We start from the raw sequence: 27,067 nt of genomic DNA, 5'->3' as shown, positions 1-27,067 counted from the left end.
TTCTGCAATGGCAGGCCAGAGTTAACCTTTACGGCAGTTTGCGTGAGTGGCACAAACCAGTGCTGCAGCCCACCAACAGCATTTGATTTATAGACCCTGGCACTCACAGTGCACTTTACTAGGGACTGACACATAGATCAAATAGGCCAATCATGGAAACAATAATCCATACACATTTTATACAGGATCACTTGCACTTTCCCACTGTAGAGCAGTGAGGAAAGTGCGCAGAATCATTACACCAGCAAAAACAGAGTCAAAACCGGGAGGTCAGAAAGCAAAAAGTCAGGGGAAATACGCCAAAAGATGCCAAGTCTAACAGTCAGCAACTTGTGAAAGCTGGTTTGATGCTCAATTTTAAAAACTGGGAAATAGATAAGTATGAGTTAACATTTTTTGGTCACATATTTTCCAGTGAAGGAATGAGGCCAGGCCGAGTCAAAGTAGTGTCACTCAATGTAGTACTCAGACCTATAGATGTATCAGAATTATGTTCATTTTAAAGGGATGGCTAGTTATTGTTCACTCTATATTAAGAATGTTCCTACTATAAATGCTTCACTCAGAGAACTAACGATGAATGGGTGAAAGTACATCTGGAATGATGACTGTGAGCAGCTTTTAAAAAAATTAAAGAAAAAATATCTAATGTAGCTTATTTGAAATACTCTGATCCAGAGTTATGTACAGAATTAGTAGTAGATGCCAGACCTTTAGGACTTGGTGCAATACTGATACAACACACACCTGGCAGAGAAACCCTGTGAAATGTGATTTCACATGCTAGTAAAAGCTTGTTTGATGTTAAACAAAAATATTCTCAGACAGAAAAAGAAAGCTTGGAAGTTGTCTGAGCCTGTGAGCAGTACCATGATTTTTATATGGAAAACCATTTGTAATTATAACAGATCATCAAGCTCTTCTTTCTATTTTTGGAAACCCAAAAACGAAAATGCCTCCATGAATTGAGAGATGGGGAATGAGATGAATGGATTATGATTGTGAAATTATTCATAAACCAAGAAAAGAGTATAATCCAGCAAACTATTTGTCTAGACACCCTTTGAAAACTGAATTGAAACAACAGTTGGAAGCAGAAGAATGCATATACTTCATAATTAGGTCAGCAGTCTATATGCCAAGTTCTACGTGATTATCGGACTACTCCTCATGGATCAACTGAAAAATATCCTTCAGAACTGTGCTTTTAAAACTGCTGCACTGCTACAAAACCGGCCCCACTAACGAAACCTGCCTGCAACCCTTTCAGCCTCCAGGGGAAATGTCTGCCTGTCACCTGATGCCCGGTACGGCAATTCCGGCCTTGGTGGTGTTCAAAACAGACAATGTCTTGTTGGCCAGTCCATCTGCACTGACCAGCATGTGCATGCTGTGGCTACACAGGTGCAGTGTTTGACATAACACAATTAAAATTAATGTGTTACTTACATTACCTGTGGTACCTCCAACCCCTGTTAGCCTCCCTCCACAACTCCCCGGTCACAATCTTTAACTATGCGGACGATCTCCAGTTAATTTTTCCTATAGATTCCCTCCCCTCCTCCCGCTTGAATTTCCAGTCCACTATGCTGACCATTGCGGAGTGGATGTACCACAGTCACTTAAAGTTGAACCCTACCAAAACTGAGCTCGTTCTGGTAGGAGGCCCCAACCATCCTTGGAATTCCACCTTTTGGCCAACATCTCTGGGGACTGCTCCCACTCCCGTGAGCTCAGTCAAAAGCCTGGGGGTGATTATTTCAGAAGACCTATCCATGAGACCGCAAATCAACGCGGTCACTTCTGCTTGCTTTTTCCACCTCAGGCGGATCCGCAAGATCAGCAGATTTCTCACCAAAGAAGCCCTGATCCAAGTTGTTATTGCGCTTATCACCTCCAGGCTTGATTATGCCAACACTCTCTACGCAGGAATCCCTGCATGTCACCTCCACCGACTGCAGCTGGTGCAAAATCAGGCCGCCCGCCTGATCTTCCGCCAGCCCAAACATCAGCACGTCACTCCCCTCCTCCGCAGTTTACATTGGCTCCCTCTTTCTAAACGCTGCACCTTCAAATTGGCATGCACAACTTATAAGGCCCTCTCGGATGCAGCACCCGCGTTCATCTCTTCGGCCCTATCCCGTCACCTCCCTTCTAGAGCCCTTCGCTCAGCATCACAAAATCTCCTTGTTGTTCCCAAATTTAAAAGAAAGAAGCATGGCGGCCTGAGCTTTTCTGTCCTGGCTCCTTCCACCTGGAACTCCATGCCACTTTCCCTCCGCCTCTGCCAAAATTATGACTGTTTTCGCAGACTGCTGAAAACTCTGCTTTTCCAATCCGCATATGTATAACCCTCTCACTCTGGATCACGTTATTTGTCATTGAGCGCCAAGAAACCTACGGTGATAGAGCGCGCTACAAATAATTTTTAACGTAACCTGAATGAGAACTAGTCCGCTACAAGGGTTGAACCTAAAATGTGTGCTCTTCAACAATCATTCTCAAGTTTTGCAGCAGGGTATCTGAAAATCTTGTATCATCTCCAAAAACAAATATTCTTATCTTACTTTACTTATTGCTTCAGTTAGAGGTTTGCCCATGACACGGAGCTCACATGAGTCACAACTACAGGCACATCACAAAGGAAGTTGGTAAGTCGAGATTCTAGTCAAGTCGATGTGATGATTCAGTCAGTCTCACTCTCACACTATCTGCCTCAATGCCCGGCCGAGTCCCAACTGTCTGACTCAGTCAGAGAGTGACAATTAAGTGAAGCAAGTCACTCATGGCCTGGATTGGAGTGGCAGTCTGTTGCTAAACTTGCTCTGAAGTAAGTCACTCACTCTAGAGACTAGTGACACCCAGCACCCACACCACACAGCAGGCATGAGTCTGACTATGACTCTGAGGCCATCCGTCACACATTCTCTGCAGCAGCCATATTAACCCTCTGCGCTACCTTAGATAAGTGAAAACTGCCACTGAACAAAACTCCCCTCTATCTCCACCAGCTACATGGATAAATCGCTAGAGTTAACTTGACACTTTTATTGTTGCCAGAAAACTGCTGAATTTGCAAGGAACTTTGCAGTGCGGTTAAGACTGCTGCACTGCTACAAAACCGGCCCCACTAACAAAACCTACCCCCACCCTTCCAGCTTCCTGGGGGAACGCCCACCCATCTCTTGATGCCCAGTATGGCCATTCCGGCACTGACCGGCGTGCACATGCTCTGGCTACATGGATGCAGTGTTCAACATGAAATACTGGCAATTAATGTGGTATTCACATTACCTAAACGAAGGCTAGACTGCTAAAAGGGTTGACCCTGAAATGTGTGTTCTTTAGCAATCATTTATGAAGTTTTGCAGCAGAGCATTTGAAAATCTTGTGTCAACTCAAAAAACAGATAATCTTGTCTTACTTTACTTGCTACTTATGTCAGAAGATTTGACCCAGGGCCTGCAGCTAACAAAAGTCACAATGACCGGCACCACCACAAGTGGAGTTGGAGAGTCGAGACTCTAGTCTGAGCCGATGTGATGACTCAGTCAGTCTCACTCCACATGACTTCACCGGCACCCGCAGCCCACCCAAGGTCCAACTGTCCGACTCAGTCAGAGAGTGACAATTAAGTGAATTAAGTTGGCCCAGTCCTAAACTTGTGTTGATTCTAGTCAGTCACTCTAGAGTCTTGAGACCCAGCACCGACACAGCAGGCACAAGTCCGACTCGACTCCAACTCTGAGGCTGTGCTGCGTCAGTGCAGCTTTTAGTGCCGCGGCAGGGAGGGCTTGCCAATCATCTTTGCCAGGGCAGTCATCATTGCTAGCACTTTCACGCTACCAGATTGACAGTCCTTGGACCCAGTCAGTGGTCCCAAACTTAGTGGTACACATACCTTACCAGGCATCACGTCCTCAGCTAGGGTAGGGTGCAGCAGGTGCGTACTTACACACATGTGCTGCCAGCTGCAGCTTGTCATTGGACAATCATGCCCAGCTATGCTGCGCGGGCTTCGTGCTCATTCGCTCAGCTTCCTGGCCTAGGCCTGCAGCAGATAAATATAATGTATCAAATCAAGGACTGCACCAGCCGGCCCGGGGTCAACATAACAACGAGTGAGACAAGTTCTTTCCCCCACCTAGGTCAGGTTGCAGGCCATCATGATGTTTATACAGATCACTGACAGAATATCGACAGTCAAAATATCGACTTGCCAAAATATCGAGGTAAAAATATAGAATGCCAGAATATCGACTTCCTATCTACAAACAGGTAAGTACAAAAATATTGACTCCAAAATATCGATAGGAAAAAATATAATAATAATAATAATAATAATAATAGGGGCATTTGTAAAGCGCTGAGTTACGCACACCGGCGTGTCCCCGCGCTATGGTGAGAGAGGCGGAAGCTGGGATTTTAACTGAGGGGCGGGCAGTCTACCTGACATATAGGTATGTTTTTAATTTAGCACGGAACCTAGTTTCTGCCGGTTCTAGTCGTAGCTCCACCGGATGTTTGTTCCAATGATTTGCCGCTAAATACCTGAACAATCTACCTCCCATGCGGGCATTCTTCACCTTGGGGATTTTTAACAGTCCCCCACCCGCAGATCTTAGTGCTCGAGCATGTTCATAGGGCTCAATCAGGCTCTGCAGTGGCCGAGGTGCCCTGCCATTCAAGATACGATGGCAGGTGCAAAGGGCCTTGTACTCTACTCTGCTCCTCACGGGGAGCCAGTGTAGCCTCTGCAAGGCCTCCCTCGAGGGCGCCCTTTTGGGCAGCCTGAGGATCAGGCGTGCTGCCGCATTCTGCAGCACTTGAAGGCGACCAAAACTTTTCCCAGGTGCCCCCAGGTACAGCAGGTTCGCATAATCCAACCTTGCGGTCACCAGTGCATGTACAAGGGTTTTACGGGCCTCCGTGGGCAGCAGTTCAAGAATTTTCCTCAGCCTTTTTAAGACTCCAAAGCACATACCCACCACACGGTTGATTTGGGGCCCAAAGGTGAGACCCGCATCAAACCACACCCCCAGGTTTTTTGCCTCCTGACAGGGGGTGGGGGTCGGCCCCAGACAGGATGGCTACCAAGCCGACGACCAAGTAGACTGGTCTCTCCCCACCACAAGCACCTCTGTCTTGCTGCCATTGAGTTTCAGACAGTTCATAGCCATCCAGTCGGCAAGATCTTTCATACACGACCGGAAACTATCTGCCACAAGACAGGGCGCGTGCGACAGGGAGATGACCAGCTGCGTATCGTTGGCATAGGATACTATCTGAAGGCCATGGTTCTCTACAATGGAGGCAACAGGCGCTACATACAGGTTAAAAAGGGTCGGGCTCAGGGACGAGCCCTGAGGCACACCCTGGCCCAAAGGAACCCTTTTAGAGTAGCAATCTCCTTGCCTCACTTGGAAGCCCCTGCCAGTTAAGAAGGCCTGGATCCACCTCAGCGCTGTATCAGCGATGCCACCTCTGCTCAGACACTGTAGCAAGGTGGAATGTGCTACAGTGTCGAACGCCGCGCTGAGGTCCAACAGGATCAATGCCATTGTTTGCCCCTCATCTACACCCTGTCTCAGATGCTCTGTTGCCATCAGTAGGGCAGACTCCGTCAAATGGCGAGGTCTAAAGCCGAACTGCGTGGTGTGTAGTAGCCCTGCCTCCTCCACATAGTCCATGATTTGGGCATTTACCACCTTCTCAGCCACTTTAGACATAAAAGGCAGGAGAGAGATGGGCCGCAGATTTTCTAACACCTCAAAACTCATATGAGGTTTCTTCCGAAGGGGGAGCACCACTGCCTGTTTCCATCCCCTAGGTAACATGCCAGTCTTAAAAGAGACATCCAGGACATGCCTTATGTAGGGTTCCAGGACCTCCAGGCTGTCCCCCAAACGTTTAGGGGACACCGGATCAAGAGGGGAGCCAGATTTTACAGAAAGACATATCCTGATTAGCTTTTCAGGAGGGGGGGTGATGAAATTTGTAAGAGGCCCCAGGCTCTCCGTGCCCCCAGATGTTACATCAAGCTCTACCCATGTAGAAGAAGGGTTCGGGAAGGTCGAGTAGATCTTTGCAACCTTAATAGAGAAGTAGTCGGCGATACGATCACATAATTCCACCGAACAGTTCTCCGGGTCTGCAGATGATTCTATAGTTGTCAAGGACTTATAAATGCAGAAGAGCTCCTTAGCTGAGTTCTATGCCCCTAGGATTTTTCCTGCATGAAAGGCCGCCTTCGATTTCTTAATCAGCCTGTGATGTATCCGCCTCTTTTCTAAAAACAGTTCCCTGGCCTGACTGTCATACGCTACCCTCCATGATCTTTCCGCCCGTTTACATTCCGCCTTGGTCAGCCGCAGCTCTCCATTAAACCATGGGGCTGTTCTCTTCCTGCGGCCGCCCGCGGATGACCGGCTGAGTGGCACAGTGTGATCTAGCACCTCTGTAATGCGCCTATTCAGGTTCAGGTCAGCCGATTCTATGTCCTCTCCACCTGGCTGGCCTCAGCGTGTCAGCGCTTCATTAAATTCCCCTAAGGAGAATTTAGCCCACTTCCTCCTCGGATAATTCAGGGGTGCCTGAATATGTTTTATAGCCTTAGTGCTGTTTATGGAAAACACCACCAGGAAGTGGTCTGTCCAGGGGATCGGCTCAGCTGCGGAGACTTCGACCCCTCCCCAGTTTGCAAAAATCGGGTCCAAAAGATGGCCTTGACGATGAGTGGGGCTTGAGATCTTCAGTTCTAACTGAAGGGCTTGAATGTCCCTGCAGAACTCCTCCACTCCTTTATCCCCTGGGCTATTCAGGTGTAGGTTTAAGTCTCCCAGTAGTAAGAATTTGTCCCTGCGTAACGCTGCCTCCGTCACGTTATCTAGCAGACTCTCCCTAAACTTGGTACAAGTCCCCAGAGGTCTATATATAAGGAAGCCTTTGATCGTCATTCCCCCATTGATTTTTATGGTGAAAGCTCCAGCCTCGCTATCTGCGACTGGGGCCATCTCCATTAGACATCCGAGATGTTTTTTAAAAATAATCGCAATCCCCCCTCCTCTCCCCACTGGCCTGTCTTGCCTAACCATTGAGTAGTTTTCCGGCATAGCCTCAATAATATCCGAATCAGGGAACTGGTCCAGCCACGTTTCCGTAAGAAACAGCAGGTCAAACTGTCTTTCCGTGAGCTGATCGAATATATCAAGCCTGTGCTTCCGCAGTGACCTCACATTAAGTAGGCCACACGCTAGCGCAGTTTGCTCACCAGTACCCTGCAATGCAGTGACGTAGCGGAACCGACAATGTGCACATTCCGCATCCTCAGCTGTCATACTATGCCTGCACGAGTAAGTGGTCTCCGGACGCAGGCTGAGGAGCAGCTCCCTGTCCCAATAGATTTTGCCATCTAGAGCAGGGGTTGTCGCCCTAGCCCGCGGACGGGCGCAGACGGGCTCGACTTTGGCGACACTTCGGCGCGCCTACGACGCGCCCGCTGCGCTCGTCCGCTGCGCTTCCGAGGGGACATCCGCCTTTTGTAGCCCTCAGCCCGTCTGCCTCCCAGCACTAGACCGCTAACCGGCCCCCTCGCGCACCGGAAGTGACTGTCTCTCACCTCCACCCCCTCCGCTCAACGATGCTAGCCACCCTGTCGGAACGAGGCGTGAAGGAAGGAAAGACAAGACAGCCGCCCGTATGCGTCCTAAGGTAAGTCTGGGGAGTGCGGGGGGGATGGGAAGCCTCAGCCGCTATTAACTTGGCCCCACCAGAGTCTAAATTAAACTACAATGCCAAAATTAAAAGTCAACAGATTTCGAAATTCAAATGCACACGTTTAAAAAGTCAGCGCGCTGGCGCCACACAAGCAGCTATGGGCCCTGCCACTGCCCACTCACCACCATATAGGCAGTCAAAATATCGAATTTTTTAAATATCTTAAAAGTAATTTAAAACGTATATAATAATAAATATAATGAATTTAAACACACTTAAAATACTTAAATAAACTTAAAATTAATAAATAATTAATGTAACTTTAAAAAAATAATAATAATAATTTTAAAACATATATATTTTTTCCGTAGGATAGCGAGAGGGTTACATTTACTATTCACACTCCAGAGAGTGCAACAGTAGGGAAAGCGTTGGATAGCGTAGGGGTAAAAATTACTATTCCCACTCCAGAGAACGCAACAGTAGGGAAAGCGTTGGATAGCGTAAGGTTAAAAATTACTATTCCCACTCCAGTGAGCGCAACAGTAGGGAAAGCGTTGGATAGCATAGGGGTAAAACATACTATTCCCACTCCAGTGAGTGCAACAGTAGGGAAAGCGTTGGATAGCGTAGGGGTAAAAATTACTATTCCAACTCCAGAGAGTGCAACAGTAGGGTAAGCGTTGGATAGTGAGAGGGTAAAAATTGATAGCGTAGGGGTAAAAATTACTATTCCCACTCCAGAGAGTGCAACAGTAGGGAAAGCATTGGATAGCCTAGGGGTAAAAATAACCATTCCCACTCCAGGGAGTGCAACAGTAGGGAAAGTGTTGGATAGCGTAGGAGTAAACATTTCTATTCCCACTCCAGTGAGTGCAACAGTAGGGAAAGTGTTGGATAGAGTAGGGTTAAAAATTACTATTCCAACTCCAGTGAGTGCAACAGAAGGGAAAGTTTTGTATAGCGTAGGAGTAAAAATTACTATTCCCACTCCAGTGAGTGCAACAGTAGGGAAAGTGTTGGATAGCATAGGAGTAAAAATTACTATTCCCACTCCAGTGAGTGCAACAGTAGGGAAAGCGTTGGATAGCGTAGGGATAAAAATTACTATTCCCACTCCAGTGAGTGCAACTGTAGGGAAAGCATTGGATAGCGTAGGGGTAAAATTGACTATTCAAACTCCAGAGAGTGCAACAGTAGGGAAAGTGTTGGATAGTGTAGGGGTAAAAATTACAATTCCCACTCCAGTGAGTACAACAGTAGGGAAAGCGTTGGATAGCGTAGGGGTAAAAATTACTATTCCTATTCCAGAAAGTGGAACAGTAGGGAAAGCATTGGATAGCGTAGGGTTAAAAATTACTATTCCAACTCCAGAGAGTGCAACAGTAGGGAAAGCGTTGGATAGCGTAGGGGTAAAAATTACTATTCCCTCTCCAGTGAGTGCAACAGTAGGGAAAGCGTTGGATACCGTAGGGGTAAAAATTACTATTCCCACTCCAGTGAGTGCAATAGTAGGGAAAGTAAATACTTCATATATAAATGTAAATAACATAAATATTAATACCAATTACAAAATAATTAAAATATTTTACAATTTTATTAATTTTAATCAATTAAAATTACAAATAAAAATTAACTAATAATTAAAATTACCCACTAATACTGATTATTTACAAATTACCAATAACCTAATTTACAATATAAAAATAAATAAAATTTAGACACAAAAAGAAATTTAAAAAAATGTAATTACTTACAATTAAATTACTTCCCAAGCTATTCCCCTATAAACACACAACCCACTACAGAATATAATGTAATAAAAGTAACATATTTATCAATTAATAAATTACAATAAATCACAAATTATATTTTAATGAATTACCAATTAATAATGAATTAACAATTAATTCTAAATAAATAACAATAAATAAAATAACATATTTAATTAACTATAATTAAATTACTTCCCACCCTATTCCCCTATAAACCCACAACCCGCTACAGAAAATAAATTACTAAAATTAACATATTTATCAATTAATCAATTAAAATTAATTACCAATTATATTTTAATTATTTACAAAGTAATAATTATTTGACAATTAATTTTAAATACATACCAATAAATAAAATAACATATTTAATTAATTATAATTAAATTACTTCCCACCCTATTCCCCTATAAACCCACAACCCGCTACAGAAAATAAATTATTAAAATTAACATATTTATCAATTAATAAATTAAAATTAATTACCAATTATATGGTAAATAATTACCAATTAATAATTAATTAACAATTAATTCTAAATAAATACCAATAAATAAAATAACATATTTAATTAATTATAATTAACTTACTTCCCACCCTATTCCCCTATAAACCCACAACCCGCTACAGAAAATAAATTACTAAAATTAACATATTTATCAATTATTCAATTAAAATTAATTACCAATTTTATTTTAATTAATTACCAATTAATAATTAATTAACAATTAATTCTAAATAAAATAACATATTTAATTAATTATAATTAAATTACTTCCCACCCTATTCCCCTATAAACCCACAACCAGCTACAGAAAATAAATTACTAAAATTAACATATTTATCAATTAATCAATTAAAATTAATTACCAATTATATTTTAATTATTTGCCCATTAATAATTAATAAACAATTCATTCTAAATAAATACCAATAAATAAAATAATGTATTTAAATAAATATAATTAAATTACTTCCCACCCTATTCCCCTATAAACGAAACAACCTGCTACAGAATTATATTACACAAAAATGTAAAATTAATATTAACTTACCTTAAATTCAATATTTTTGTTGTCTATATTCTGTCTAGTCGATATTATGTCCATTCTATATTTTTGATGCGATATTATGTCCATTCTATTCGATATAAAAAATTTCTAGTCGATATTTTGGTAGTCTATATTATGTCTAGTCGATATTATGTCTATTCTATATTTCTGTAGTAGGGGATCTCTGTGTATAGTCATAATCTAGTGAATAGTCCCGCCCATGTGCGTGGACCCCAGAGCAATCAATAAATAATCTCTTAAAGTGTCGAAAAAATGCAGAACTGCACAGACACTTAAGAGAGAATTTAAAGACATATAATGCAGCCTATAACAGGCTACACTGTTATGTTATGTTATAGGTATTTATTGTGCGCACAGCTGCTCCAGCAAAGAAGCGTCCTGGCGCCCTAACAAGGTAGAACATAGCACAACTCAAAACCAAAACAGATAAGGACAGCTAAAAGGAGAGACTAAAACACAAAAGTTTTAATGGCTTTCCGAAAAGGCATAAGATCCTCCAACAAACGAATTTCCACCGGGAACTGTCCAGTACTTCAACTAGAAATTCCACTAAAAATCCACAAACAGCAAAGACTGTCCAGATTTCCCTTGCCTTCAGCAAAAACCCTCTGGAATGATAGAGAGGAAGACATGGGCAGACAAGCCCCATAGGCTGCCATTATGTGGCTCAAAACAGGATACTGTGCCTTTAAGAGAACTTTCCAGAACTTCACAGTATCCCAGAATGCACTTCAGGTCCCTTTTACTTTCAGTTCTTTTTTCCGGCTCCTGCAAGCAGGACCCTAGAGCATTGAGCTCTCCCTTTTTAAGGGTTTTTGGTGATTTTTTCACTGCTTTTCTCAAGTTAAATGCTTTATTGTACTTGGTGCCTTTCTCCTTGGTTCTTGCACTCTGTTTTTTGTTGAATATGCCTACTTTATTCGATAAATGCCCAGAGTGCTCCAGGAAGAAAGCCAAATCAGATCCCCATGAGGTGTGTATCCTCTGCCTTCCTTCTTCTCATATCCCTGAGGAGTGTGTGATATGTCAAGGCTTCTCTGGCAGGACCCTGAAGGACAGGAAGAAGATAAGACTTCAGGGCCTCGAGGAAAGAAGATTGAAGGCACAAGGTGGGTCTGGAGGGGCTTCTTCTGCCCATGCTGAGGCCTCTGGGGGGCTCCCCAGGGGCAGGAAGGCCAGCAAACACCACCATTCTCCGCCTGGGTCTATTGCGCCCACTACGGCGTCGAGAGGGATGACTACGGTTTGCTCCCCATCGTCGGAGACTAAACGTCGTCGACGCTCGGCGTCGAGGGATGTTACTAGACCATCGAAGTCCCCGGTGACTGTTTCTTTGTCGTCCTCGTCGACGTCGGCGTCGAGCTTTCGACGTCGACAGGCCTGGCGTCGGTGCTCGCCGTCGAGGCGACACCGCCGTTCGCCGTCGGCGAAGAGGAGGCGTTCAACGTCGAGGGAGTCCTCGTTGTCAAGGTCGCCGTCAAGGCACAGGTCGCCGTCGAAGCACGGGTCGACGTCGAGGCCCAGGTCGCCGTCAAAGCCCAGATCGCCGTCGAGGCATGGAAGATCGCCGTCGAGGCATGGAAGATCGCCGTCGAGGCGCAGACGGTCACCGTCGAGGCACCGGAGATCGCCGTCGAGGCGCCGTCGATCGCCGTCGAGGCGCCGACGATCGCCGTCGAGGCGCAGAAGGTCACCGTCAAGGCGTAGAAGATCGCCGTCGAGGTGAATGCGTTCGTCGCCGAAGAAGAGGCGCTCGACGTCAGGAGGCCGGCGCTCGCCATCTGGTCACCGTTCCTCGACGTCAAGGAGAGGTGGCAAGAGGCCTGACGCTGTGGGAAGTTCGCCAACGTCCCAGGCCGGTAAAGATGGAGGTTCGCCGGGCTCGGTGTACTCCGAGGTGTATACCCCGTTGGGGAAGGTGACTCCCCCTCCTCCGTTACCGAGGGGCCTCCCCCCGCGGACTCCTACTCCTCCTCCGTTGCCTCCACTGCATCCTGGACCAGGTTTGCCAGTGAAGCCGCCTCCAATTCCAGCGAGGTCGACTTCGCTGCCTGTTTTTCCTACGCCTCCCAAGGGTACGCCTAAACCGAAGGCTTCGTCCAAGCCCAAGTCACCCGCTCCGGTGGACCCGGTTGACCGCCCTCGGAGGTCACGTTCACGCTCCGGACGGAGAGGGAGGTCAAGGAGTCGTCATAGATCCTCCACCAGATCAAGGCGTAGCCATAGGAGGCGGGGGTCGAGGTCCCGCACGGACTCTTCCAGGACCCGTTCCTACTCCCCAACCTTATCGGACTCCCCAGAGACCAGGGTTTCTCCAGTGGATGACATTGCCACTTTCCAGGAGGTCCTCCTGAGGGGGGCTGTGAAGTTGGGTATCGCTGTGACGACTCCTACACCTTCGACGTCAGTGATATTCGAGACGCTGCACAAGAGGCATCTGTCTCGCCCTTTGCTTCCGCTAGTACCTGGATTGAAGGAACCTGCAGAGGAGCTGTTCCTCACACCGGCGGTGGTGAAGGCCGCTCCCTCCCGACTTCTAAAGAAGTACAGGGCCCCGGATTCGGACCCTGCCTTTCTGAGAGTTGATCCGATACCGGATTCGGTGATAGTGACGGCGGCCAGGAAGCTACACTCTACCTCCCCATCCTCCACCGTGCCGCCAGATGAAGAGAGGCGATGGATCGACTCAGCTGGAAGGAAGGCGTGTGGGACCGCATCCACAGCCATGAAGGCGTCGAGCGATACAGCTCTGCTGGGACGTTATGACCGGGCTCTGTGGGACTCCCTGCAACAGTTCGTGGAACTGCTTCCGAGAGACAAGAGGGAGGACTTCCAAGAGATCCTCAAGGAAGGGATGCTGGTGCCCAATCAGGTCATCAGCGCAGCTGCGGATGTCTCCTTGTTGGCTGCCCATGGTTACTGCCATGGAATCAATCAGCGACGACATGCCTGTCTCCGGCTCACGTCACTCAAGCCGGAGGCCCAGCAGCGGGTGGCCAACCTGCCTTTTTCCGGGGATACTTTGTTCTGAAAACACGCAGATGATGAGATGGCCCGCATGAAGGCGGAGGCGGAGACCCTTACGGCTGTGGGCTTGGAGAAGCCCAAAGAGAAAAAATCCTATAGGCCGTTCCAGAGGCGCTACGGCACACAAGGAAGAGGACGGGGGCAGTCTTCGGGACAGCAGCAGCAACAACAGCAGCAGTTCCGGAGACCCTTCCAGAAACGACAGAAGGGTAGAGGGGGACAGCAGTCCTCTACCGCGAACAAGGGCCCGGCCGGGTCTCGACCCTGAGCGGTTACTTCCCCTTCATCCATTACCCGCTCCGGTGGGGGGAAGCGTTCAATTTTTTCTGGCAGAGTGTAGAAAAATTACTCAGGACAAGTGGGTGCTGAATATTGTTTGCAATGGATACAGTCTTCGGTTCATCAGCCCTCCTCCAGCGATCCCTCCGGTCAGCTCGCAGTATCAACTGCGCGAGCTCCAGGCGGAGGCCGATATCCTGTTAAGGAAAAGGGCGATAGAAGACGTACCTCTGTCTCAAAGAGGAAGAGGTCTGTACTCCTGGTTCTTCCTGGTGCGCAAGTAGGACAAGAACGAGTTCAGGCCCATTCTGGACTTGCGGCAGACAAACAAGTGGATTCGCAGAGAAAAGTTTCTGATGCTGTCGTTGCATCAGATTTTTCCTCAGTTGCAACAGGGGGACTGGCTTTGTGCCATAGACCTACAGGATGCGTACTTCCACATGCCCATCGCATGCAAACACAGGAAGTTTCTGCGATTTCAAGTCGGCGCCAACCATTACCAGTACACAGTGCTGCCATTCGGGCTGAAGTCTGCGCCCAGAACATTCTCGAAGTGCATGGCAGTGGTAGCGGCACACCTCAGGAAGAACAAGGTGTTTGTCTACCCGTCCCTGGACGATTGGTTGATCAAGGCATCCTACTTCTCGGAAGCCGAAGCACACTCCCAGAAGACGTGCGTTCTCTTGAACAAGTTGGGGTTGCATGTCCAAGTCTGTCCCGATCCAGGTCCAGTGCATTCAGTACTTGGGGGCCACCATCAACACGCTGTCAGCAAGCGTGTCTCCTTCGGAGGAGCGACGGCGATCGATCCTTCGGAAGGCTCAGGCTCTTATGACCGCTCCATCTACAACAGTGAGGACGGTGTCTTCTCTACTGGGGTCGATGGCCTCTTGTATCTTCCTCACTCCTCATGCACGACTACACATGAGACCCCTGCAGGAGTGCTTGGAGGACCAATGGGACCAGAGGAGAGGATCTTGGGACGACAAGATGCGACTGTCTATGCATGCTCGTCAGTCTCTGAAGTGGTGGTGTTCAGCGGAGAATCTCCTCAGAGGGGTTCCCTTCCACAAGGACATTCCCGCTCAGACTATCGTGACGGATGCTTCTTTCCACGGCTGGGGAGCGCATTCGGGAGACTTACAGATTCAAGGCACGTGGTCTCCGATGGAGTGCACGTATCACATCAATTTCCTGGAACTCAGAGCTATTCACTTGGCACTGAAGGCTTTTCATCCGTCCTTCCAGACCACCTCTCTGCTTGTACAGACGGACAATACGACCACAATGTATTACCTCAACAAGCAAGGGGGCTCGAGGTCACGCACCCTGTCTCGGGAGGCGCAGATGATCTGGCACTGGCTTCTGGCCAGAGGACTGACGATAACGGCTACCCATCTACCAGGTGTGCAGAATGCTCAGGCAGACGCACTGAGCAGACTGATTCAGGAAAACCACGAATGGGTCATAAAGGACGAGGTACTAGGAGAAGTCTTCGAAAGGTGGGGGACTCCAGACGTAGATCTGTTCGCCACCGCCGAAAACAGCAAATGCTGAGACTTCGCCTCCAGGTACTACCAGCAAGGGACGCTGGGGAATGCACTCTGGATCAACTGGTCGAACAGCTTTGTGTATGCTTTTCCACCCATTCCCCTGATTCCAGCGGTGCTCATCAAGCTGTCCCAGTCCAGGGCACGGATGATCCTGATTGCCCCGGAATAGCCCAGGCAATGGTGGTTCACGGACCTTCTTCACCGGTCTCTCCTTCCGCACATATGGCTGCCGTGCAGGCCGGACCTTCTCACGAAGTTCGGGGGCAGATGTTGCACCCCAACCTCTCATCTTTGAGTTTGGCGGCATGGCTCCTGAGATAGTGCAATATGGCCATTTGAATCTGCCCGAAGATTGCATGGACATACTGAAGGAGTCTAAGCAACCTTCCACTCGGGCCTCTTATGCTTACAAGTGGAAGAGGTTTTGTATCTGGTGTGCGTCCAAGAACTTTGACCCAACGGCGTGCAAGGAAGATCCTTCCTTACCTTCTACATTTGGCGCGATCTGTCCTTAATGTTCATTCCATTAAGGTTCATCTTGCTGCATTGACAGGAAAAGCCCTTCACAGACTTCCTTCTTCCAGATCCCTGTGATCAAAGATTTTTGGAAGGCTTGAAGAAAGTGTTCCCTCCTGTCAGGCTTCCTTCGCCTTCATGGGAATTGAATGTGGTGCTGTCCAGATTGATGAAGGAGCCTTTTGAACCCATTCATAAGGCTTCGTTGCAGCACCTGTCCTGGAAGGCGACGTTCCTCGTGGCCATTACATCGGCCCGCAGGGTGAGTGAAATTCTGGCGTTGTGTTGTCAAGAACCTTATACTGTACTTCATGCTGCTAAGCTTGTTATGCGTACTCACCCTAAATTTCTTCCCAAGGTTATTTCTGATTTTCATGTCAACCAGACTATAACTTTGCCTACGTTTTTTCAGAACCCTTCATCTCCAGCGGAAAGGTCCTTACATTCCCTGGATGTTAGGAGGGTGTTGAAATTTTATCTGGATAAGACCAAAGGTATTCGTAGGTCAGACCAAATGTTTGTCAATTATGGATCGGTCAGGACGGGTCTTGCGACCTCTAAGCAGTCCATCTCTAGGTGGATTGTGTCCTGCATACAACTGTGTTGCCAGAAAGCTAATAAGACCTTAGGAGGTAAGCCTAAGGCTCATTCCACCAGGGGCAAAGCTGCCACGACAGCCTTGCTCCGTAATGTGCCGATTGCAGAAATTTGCAAGTCCACCACTTGGAATTCGGTTCATACCTCTGCTAAGCATTACTGTCTGGACACTGATGCCAGGGCAGACGCTCAGGTTTGACAGGCTTCGCTGCGGAATTTGTTCGCACAATAGTGGTGTTGATTTCTTTCTCCACCGCCGCTTTGGTGTGGGGATGGGCTTCCCATTCTATTCACTAGATTATGACTATACACAGAGATCCCCTACTACAGAAGGAGTAGTTTCTGTCCTGTAACTCCAGTTCTGTAGTAGGGGTATCTCTGTTATAGTCATAAGCGCCCGCCCTCCTCCCCGGTGGAGAGATATTCATGTAAGGAATGCTACAGGTCTGGCGTGTTACGCCTTCAAAAAGAACTGAAAGTAAAAGGGACCTGCAGTGCATTCTGGGATACTGTGAAGTTCTGGAAAGTTCTCTTAAAGGCACAGTATCCTGTTTTGAGCCACATAATGGCAGCCTATGGGGCTTGTCTGTCCATGTCTTCCTCTCTATCATTCCAGAGGGTTTTTGCTGAAGGCAAGGGAAATCTGGACAGGCTTTGCTGTTTGTGGATTTTTGGTGGAATTTCTAGTTGAAGTACTGGACAGTGTAGCCTGTTATAGGCTGCATTATATGTCTTTAAATTCTATCTTAAGTGTCTGTGCAGTTCTGCATTTTTTCGACACTTTAAGAGATTATTTTTGATTGCTCCGGGGTCCACGCACATGGGCGGGACTATTCACTAGATTATGACTATAACAGAGATGCCCCTACTACAGAACTGGAGTTACAGGACAGAAACGACTCCTTTTTACTCAATATTATGTCTAGTCGATAATAAAAACTCGATATTTTGACTCTATACCGTTTATACAGGTAGAGCTTCAGCACAGCAGTGCAATCAAGCGCTGCTCAACCTGCAGCTGATTTTATACCACCAGAGGGCTTGCTAAGGCTGATAAACAGCCAGGGGTCGCAAGCAAGGTTTCACAACTGGTGGCTTAGGGTGTGCAGATGCGACCCTTGGAGTCCCCTAATTGACACCTAGGGCAGCATTTCCGATGCTATTACCTACCCATGACCACCATGCTCTATATAACTGTCTGAAACAGGAAAAAGTAACATTAGCCCTCCCCGGCCGAGAGAAAACTCCAGGGGAACCTCAGCACTTCTTTTATATTTTTTTTTAAAACAAACCCCACTCTGCCGGTTTGTCTTTGAAAAATATAAAAAATGCCATACAATGGCATGCCAGCCAGAATTCCGATTTTCCGAAAGTGCTCCTGCTGTGCCAGTGGGAGTATGTGCGACAAAAATTCCCTAATGACCCAGTAAGGAGCCTTATCTATGGAGAGGGGGGTTCTTCAGTGCCGAATTCCCAAGGCAAATTAAGCCATATAATCTGCTTTTACGTAGATTCAGACGCAACCTTAAAAAAGACAAATGATTGGTTAATTAATATACATCGGGCAGAAGAGTCATTGAAAAACAGAGACCTCCTACAAATTTGATTACATTTAATAGTGCTGTTCTTTAAAACTTTCCACACTGAAAACATGAACTTTTGCTTCTTACGTTGGGAAGCTGGTTCCAATGATGATCCGGCCTAAAGGATACTCTTTTCCGTTTGCTGTCACAGGAGGGCTCACTTCAAGATTGCCAAAGGAGTCCAGGCTAGTAACTTCGGAGCATAAGGCAGTTTTGGACACATAACCAAAATCAGAACGCTGGTGGTAAGAGAGAAAGAAGACTTTCTCATGATCAACTCATTGGTAATAAAAATATTACATTCTGTTAAGCAACATTTTCTTTTGTTTATGTATTTACGTGCACTACGTGGAGCATATTGACAAGTGATACTGCAGCAATGTGGGTAGTATTACATAACCAATGTTTCTTCCGAACAAGCTTTGAAGAAAATTAATCATGAGAGCAGCTTCGAATACAGGGTGACTACCCCAGTCCTAGTCAATATTGACACTAACAGCCTGATTCATCATAGGGAAGTTTTGCGAGTCTGAAATAGCGAATCATAAGGAATCGCTATTCCAGACTCGCAAAACGGGATTCATGTAGGAATAGCAATATTTTTTGCAATTCCTACAGATTCCTTATTTACGATTAGCTAATTGCTAATCGCAAATAAGGAATAACTCCCCATTCATTCCTATGGGCCTAAAGGCCCATAGGAGTGAATGGGGAGTCATTCCTTATTTGCGATTAGCAATTAGCTAATCGCAAATGAGATTGCGATTTCAAGGGTGCAGGGGTGTCCAAAGGACACCCTGTAACACCCCTGAAATGTCAAATTACACAGATGTTACACACACACACATGTCCAAAAGACATGTGTGTGTGTAACATGCAACTTAGAAAAATGCTTTTAAAAGCATTTTTCTAAGTTTTCGCTATTTACCACGAGGTTTGACCTCGCGGTAAATAGCGGCCCGAAATTGCGATTTCGCAATTTGAAAATGGATGATGAATTGCATTTAAGGAATCTCAAATAGAGATTCCTTAAATGTAATTCCTCGCAAATTTGCGAATTCGCTATTACTGATTTTTGCATTTGGGATGATGAATCCCAAATGCAAAAAATGCGCTCGCAAAGGGCCAGATTCTGAGAATCTGGCTCTTTGCGAGCGCAATTCTCCTTCATGAATCAGGCTGTATATCCAGTCCTAAACGTTCAACAAAAATTCATTGTTTTTAGTGTTTTGGTTTAATTAGTTCAATGGTAGCAAAACAAGACTAGATCACCCAAAATGCATTAAGCTGTCAAGCGAACGTCTTTACATGGAAACTTTGTACACAGTATTTGTAATGATATGGAGGGAAATAGTGGTCATCCTATTTGAATGGTGCTAATAGAGGAATTGAGTGAATTTCAGCAGGTAAAAGAATACCAGTCAGTTACAGAAAGTGTTAGTCAAAATTAAATTCCCGGTGGGAATATACCAGAAGAGTCTGATAACAATTCATACATTATTCTTACCCAATCGTCACTAATAAGACATCCTGATGTATTCTCAAAGGGAATGTAATTTTGACTAACAGTCTATCTGTTGCCCTGTCCCTTTGGTGTTCACAGGGGGGGCCCCTCTCTTGTTTTTCCTAGTCATAGAAAGGGCACTTAACCTCAATGCTGCACTCAGGGGTTTGGTAGTGACTAGGACGTTTTTGTTGGGTGAGCGCATGTAGCTAGGACTTGGTATGTAGCATCTCAAAATTACAGTGAGGTACTTTGGGAGAATTCATCTATGGCTTTGAAAAATACTACTTTGTATATTTGCTGACAAGGAGCTGACCTGAGGTAGGAGTGTGTATAAGGAAATTAAAGATATTTCCTGTAGCGAAATGTCAAACTGTATCCTGTGCTGTGAAAGATTATTGGGTGAAACTGAATAATAGGGAATTATAGTTAACTAGTGAGGAGGGGGATGATTGTCTTGGTTGTATGGAAAGGGGTAATTCTAGGACATCATGAAGGGGTCACCTGCGACCCCTGTGTTGCCCCTTGTGACACCTGTCATTGTCTTTGCGACTCCTGGTGTCAGAGGTGGCAAAACCTGTGGCAAGAACACAGGGAAAGCTCGTTCTTATTGACATTGGTTGAGGTTCCACTTCCATTGTTTTCTGTCAAATTTGTATTACACTAATAGTGAATAATTAAATATTAGTCACTATTATTGTAATAAAGAATGGATTAAAATTAACTGAAATATTACACTCTCTGGCAGCAGATGTAAGTAAAAATGCGTTTACTGTATGTTGTGTGCGTGCTTGTGGGGGAGAGTGTGTTTATGTGCGAGCGAGTGTGTGTATGTGTGTATATGTAAGCATGCATGTGTGAGCGAAAGTAAAGGTTAAATGGCATGTGATGTCACTTCCGCTTTTAATGAACGTTCATGGGTTATTTGACTATATTTTCCTTGTATATATTTACCGAAGTCTGTGCCTGTTGAAAGCTGTTAGTTGTGAATTTTTCCTTGTTCTTGGAAAGGTTGAAATGTATCTGTTATACCCTACTTAAATGTATAACATGTACTCTAGCCCTGCTGACTCTAGCTGCTCAGCCAGAGTGTGACTTGGTCTTAGAATGTTGGTGTGCCTGTGATGCGTGAAATGCCTGGGTGTCTGAGTGGGATGAATGTGACAGTTGGAGATGGGCTGAGCAGCTAGGCAGGCTGCTCCTGGTGGGGCTGGTACCACACTAGGCTGGCTGGAGTCAAGAGAGATGCAACTTGAATCAGAAGATTAATAAAGAAGACCTAAATATACATCCTGGCTCCTGGTGTCTTTCCACATAGGACACAACATATTTTTGGCGACGAGCATACTTGGACCCTAGAGACTCTTGGTACAGCAAAGAAACAAAGAAACTTAGGAACTACAAGAGAAACCAAGAGATCCTACAAGCAACTACAAGTATAAAGAATGTATTTCCAGGCAAGCCAGCGCCAGCCCCGCCAGTGTCCTTCCAATGGACAGCCCCAGCGAGCAGTGTCACCTTCAACTGACACTTCAGCCTGTGAATACTACAGCTGCAGTGATTTGGAGGAGTAGTTCAACTACAACCGGTTTTGGTGTTCCAGCCACAAAATTTTCAATACAAAGGACAACAGTGAGTTGGAGGAGTAGTTAAACTACAGCCTAATCTGGTGTTCCAGCCACATGGAAACATACAAAAATGTTTGTGAGTTGGATGGACAGTCTCTACAACCAGGTGTTGGTGTTCCAGCCACATCACACTAATGTATCAAGAGTGTCTTTAAAAGTATAATAAATGAATAATATTAAAAGGCACAATTTGGAACTTATACTCAAAAGATGTAAGAACATACAGTGTGCTGTGGATGCACTGATGGAGAGATGTTGGTGAAAGTTTGATTGTTGCAGTTATTTAAAGAAAACTTTCACAGCTATCTTCAAAGACCATAGTGACTGGGGTAAAGAAATTTTCCACTGCTATCTTCAAAGACCACAGTGACACTTGTTATGTGCTTTCATCTAGAAGGCACAAATGTCTGCGTGCAGTGACTGCACAGAAGGAGAGTTTCTGTGGTTTAACTGACATGTTCTTCGTGTTTAAAAGAGATCAGAACAAATTGTGTGCAGTGGCTGCAGAGATGGAATATTTTTGGTGTTTATCTGACATTTGCAGCATGTGGAAACTTGAACCAAAGTCAGTACATACTAGTGCTACTCTGCTGTGGTATGGTATTGCCAAGATATGAACTTTGTTGATACATGGGAGGACATGAAACAGTATCCCTAGTTTTCTTGCCAAGGACGCTGAGGTCACGATCCATGGGTGGAAACCAATAGGGTATGGGAGTGAGGCAGGTGCTGAGGCAGGGAGAAAATCTATTATTTCCATTTTAGAAGAGTTTAACATAAGTGAGTGAATGATCATCCAGTGGCAGATGGCTGTAAAACATTTTGAAATCTGCCTGAATACATGGAGTAAAAGCAGGAAACATGAGAAGAATTTGGGTGTCATCCACGTAGAGATGACAGAATAAGTCATGGGATGTGATCATATTGCCAAACGATGAGATGTAAAGAGAGATTGGGAGTGGATCAGTACTGAGCCTTGGAAGACACACCGCAAGGGGTGCAGGGTTAAAAGCGAGGAGCACCAAGAGACTAAGGGGGAAAGATTAGATAGATAGGAGGGGAACCTGTTCAAACAGATTTTGTGATCCCAAGATCGGTTAGGAGGTAGCAAAGTGAGTTGATTGGCAGCATATAAAATGAGCCGCGGCTGGCAGTGGGAGTACCTGCAGAGCGCTGACGTGGGGAGGGGCAGGGTGGGGGGTAGTAATGTATGGATTACGGAGTTTTACAGGTAAGTAAACTTTGAAATAAATAAAATGAATTTCGTTGCGAGCACTTCATCGCATTTGGTGATGCAGTGCACTCAACAAAATTCGTTTTATTTATTTAAATGTTAACTTACCTGGGAAGCTCCGTAATCCATACATTACTACCCTCCACCTTCCCCCTCCCCCTCCCCACATCACTGCCCTGCAGGTACTCCCACTGCCGGCCACGGCTGTATACAATAAAGAGGAGAGGTCGATGAGTATGAGAATAAAAGAAAGGTGATTCTGGTGAGCAGAGATTATGGAATTGGAAACATGAGTGGGGCAGTTTTCCATCGCCGGACACCCTAATACAAACAAGCCTACACTGTTTCTTTTGGGGTCCAGATAGCAATGCACATGAATTTTAGGGTTCCTTCTGGCCCTATTTTCTGAGAAATATGGAGTATCAGGACGAACGCGAAAACGTGAGGAAAAATGTCATACTAAAGTTGAACATTCTCAGATGTAAAAAATGTTCAAATGCCTAAATAATCATTATTAAAGTTGGCAAAGGTAATTTGGCAAATCATTCTTATGTGATCATGAGCCGATTCAATATTGTGACCGGCCAACTCATAATAAAGGAGAAATTCTGGACCTCATCATCTCCAAAGGAAATGCCATCACACTGGATACCATTACTCCTTGCGATTGGTCCGACCACCACAGCATCTTCTTCTATTTTAACAGGGAGGTGTCCCCCGAGGAAGGTTCAACCAAAGAAATTGAAGATATGGAAAAGGGACCTCATATATATCAATACAACTGAACTAGCAACCCACAGTAAATATGCCCTCTCCTCCTTCCAAGACCCTTGCTCATTGCACCATCAGGATTCAAGCAAACCGGGCCGAAGACGGCTGTAATGCCAGAAACCGGTCCCCGGGAGCTTGTTTCCTTCCCAGTGTAAGAATTGGCTTTTGTAGTTTGGTTTGCCCTGTTCCCATCATGCACTGGGACAGGAACAGACTAATTTGCATACAGCCAGGTTCTGAAACTGGGATGGTGCAGTGAGCTAAAAAACGGTGTTGGATCTAGCCCTGATCTCTTGACTGGGTGAGAGCTTTCTGCTTAATTCAGAGACTCTGTCCCTCACCACCCCTTGTTGTAAATATTTTTGTCCACCCTAAGCGTGGAAGGGTATTCTCAGATGTGAGACCCTTGCTCATTGCACCATCAGGATTCAAGCAAACCGGGCCGAAGACGGCTGTAATGCCAGAAACCGGTCCCCGGGAGCTTGTTTCCTTCCCAGTGTAAGAATTGGCTTTTGTAGTTTGGTTTGCCCTGTTCCCATCATGCACTGGGACAGGAACAGACTAATTTGCATACAGCCAGGTTCTGAAACTGGGATGGTGCAGTGAGCTAAAAAACGGTGTTGGATCTAGCCCTGATCTCTTGACTGGGTGAGAGTTTTCTGCTTAATTCAGAGACTCTGTCCCTCACCACCCCTTGTTGTAAATATTTTTGTCCACCCTAAGCGTGGAAGGGTATTCTCAGATGTGAGACCCTTGCTCATTGCACCATCAGGATTCAAGCAAACCGGGCCGAAGACGGCTGTAATGCCAGAAACCGGTCCCCGGGAGCTTGTTTCCTTCCCAGTGTAAGAATTGGCTTTTGTAGTTTGGTTTGCCCTGTTCCCATCATGCACTGGGACAGGAACAGACTAATTTGCATACAGCCAGGTTCTGAAACTGGGATGGTGCAGTGAGCTAAAAAACGGTGTTGGATCTAGCCCTGATCTCTTGACTGGGTGAGAGCTTTCTGCTTAATTCAGAGACTCTGTCCCTCACCACCCCTTGTTGTAAATATTTTTGTCCACCCTAAGCGTGGAAGGGTATTCTCAGATGTGAGACCCTTGCTCATTGCACCATCAGGATTCAAGCAAACCGGGCCGAAGACGGCTGTAATGCCAGAAACCAGTCCCCGGGAGCTTGTTTCCTTCCCAGTGTAAGAATTGGCTTTTGTAGTTTGGTTTGCCCTGTTCCCATCATGCACTGGGACAGGAACAGACTAATTTGCATACAGCCAGGTTCTGAAACTGGGATGGTGCAGTGAGCTAAAAAACGGTGTTGGATCTAGCCCTGATCTCTTGACTGGGTGAGAGCTTTCTGCTTAATTCAGAGACTCTGTCCCTCACCACCCCTTGTTGTAAATATTTTTGTCCACCCTAAGCATGGAAGGGTATTCTCAGATGTGAGACCCTTGCTCATTGCACCATCAGGATTCAAGCAAACCGGGCCGAAGACGGCTGTAATGCCAGAAACCAGTCCCCGGGAGCTTGTTTCCTTCCCAGTGTAAGAATTGGCTTTTGTAGTTTGGTTTGCCCTGTTCCCATCATGCACTGGGACAGGAACAGACTAATTTGCATACAGCCAGGTTCTGAAACTGGGATGGTGCAGTGAGCTAAAAAACGGTGTTGGATCTAGCCCTGATCTCTTGACTGGGTGAGAGCTTTCTGCTTAATTCAGAGACTCTGTCCCTCACCACCCCTTGTTGTAAATATTTTTGTCCACCCTAAGCGTGGAAGGGTATTCTCAGATGTGAGACCCTTGCTCATTGCACCATCAGGATTCAAGCAAACCAGGCCGAAGACGGCTGTAATGCCAGAAACCGGTCCCCGGGAGCTTGTTTCCTTCCCAGTGTAAGAATTGGCTTTTGTAGTTTGGTTTGCCCTGTTCCCATCATGCACTGGGACAGGAACAGACTAATCTGCATACAGCCAGGTTCTGAAACTGGGATGGTGCAGTGAGCTAAAAAACGGTGTTGGATCTAGCCCTGATCTCTTGACTGGGTGAGAGCTTTCTGCTTAATTCAGAGACTCTGTCCCTCACCACCCCTTGTTGTAAATATTTTTGTCCACCCTAAGCGTGGAAGGGTATTCTCAGATGTGAGACCCTTGCTCATTGCACCATCAGGATTCAAGCAAACCGGGCCGAAGACGGCTGTAATGCCAGAAACCGGTCCCCGGGAGCTTGTTTTCTTCCCAGTGTAAGAATTGGCTTTTGTAGTTTGGTTTGCCCTGTTCCCATCATGCACTGGGACAGGAACAGACTAATTTGCATACAGCCAGGTTCTGAAACTGGGATGGTGCAGTAAGCTAAAAAACGGTGTTGGATCTAGCCCTGATCTCTTGACTGGGTGAGAGCTTTCTGCTTAATTCAGAGACTCTGTCCCTCACCACCCCTTGTTGTAAATATTTTTGTCCACCCTAAGCGTGGAAGGGTATTCTCAGATGTGAGACCCTTGCTCATTGCACCATCAGGATTCAAGCAAACCGGGCCGAAGACGGCTGTAATGCCAGAAACCGGTCCCCGGGAGCTTGTTTCCTTCCCAGTGTAAGAATTGGCTTTTGTAGTTTGGTTTGCCCTGTTCCCATCATGCACTGGGACAGGAACAGACTAATTTGCATACAGCCAGGTTCTGAAACTGGGATGGTGCAGTGAGCTAAAAAACGGTGTTGGATCTAGCCCTGATCTCTTGACTGGGTGAGAGCTTTCTGCTTAATTCAGAGACTCTGTCCCTCACCACCCCTTGTTGTAAATACTCTCCTCCCAAGTTGACATGTTAGAGGTTCATGTACTCACTTACTTCCTCTATCTCTAGTATCATAAACTCCATTGCACCATTCCAACAAAAAAATGCCTCAACAAAAATCTCCAAACCTCGGTTTACTGACAACTTAAATTCGGAACGCCGCAACCTAAGGGCAATTAAACGAGCTTGGAGATCCAAACCATCCTCGGATCAGCTACAAGTCCTTAGATTGGTAAGGAGCTCCTATAACAAACAAATCAAGAGCACTAAGGCCGACTACTTCAGATCCCAACTTAATCATGCCTCTAATTGCCCCAAGAAACTTTTTAAATTGTTAAATAGCAATTTGTGGAGGCACCCAACCACCCTGACCCTAGAGTCAGCCCACCCTCATGCAGCAAATTGGCTGCTTTCCTTACTGAGAAATCAAGACTCATCAATATTGAACTGGATTCTAAGAAGGCTCTTTTGCCATCCTCTGGGTGTGGGCACCTCCGTCCCCCTTAGAGAAGCTCACACCAATTAGTCTGAACACCAAAAACAATGCCTCATGGGCCACCTTTACTCCCTTCAGTGAAAGAGACATTAACAAGATTCTTCAGTATATCAACCCATCTAATCACTTCAGTGACCCGCTGCCTCTTTCAGTCTTCAAAGAAATCAAGGATGTCGTCATCCCCCTTTGAACAAAGATTGTCAATGCTTCACTGTCACAAGGCACGATCCCTGATTGCCTAAAAGCAGCTCAGGTTTCACCTATACTAAAAAATTCGAATGCAGGTAATGCTGACCTTAAAAACTGATGCCCTATCTCCAACATCCCCACTCTGGCCAAACTTCTAGAAAAATGCATTCAATCTCAACTTTGCGCTCACATTGAGAATTTCCAACTCCTGACCAACATAAATCTGGAATTCGGAGTGGGCACAGCACTGAATCGGCTCTCACACACATTATGGATGACATTTTAAAAATGATTGACCAAAATGAATCTTGCCTACTAATCCTCCTTGACCTTTCCTCTGCATTTGA

General features: G+C 45.9%; 1 protein-coding gene across 1 annotated transcript in view; it reads right to left on the bottom strand.

Annotated features, from left to right (window-relative positions):
- Positions 1 to 27,067, bottom strand: part of LOC147711075 (protein-arginine deiminase type-2-like) — a 727,074-nt gene that overhangs the window by 214,236 nt on the left and 485,771 nt on the right. The window contains exon 11 of the mRNA XM_086921889.1: positions 18,207 to 18,358. Coding sequence (XP_086778015.1) covers positions 18,207 to 18,358 — 152 coding nt within the window. The remainder of the gene's footprint in view (positions 1 to 18,206; positions 18,359 to 27,067) is intronic.

Source organism: Lissotriton vulgaris, chromosome 5 (assembly GCF_964263255.1).
Source record: "Lissotriton vulgaris chromosome 5, aLisVul1.2, whole genome shotgun sequence".
Taxonomy (NCBI): domain Eukaryota; kingdom Metazoa; phylum Chordata; class Amphibia; order Caudata; family Salamandridae; genus Lissotriton; species Lissotriton vulgaris.
Note: the sequence above shows the minus strand (reverse complement) of the source record. Positions and strands in the feature narration are given on the sequence as shown.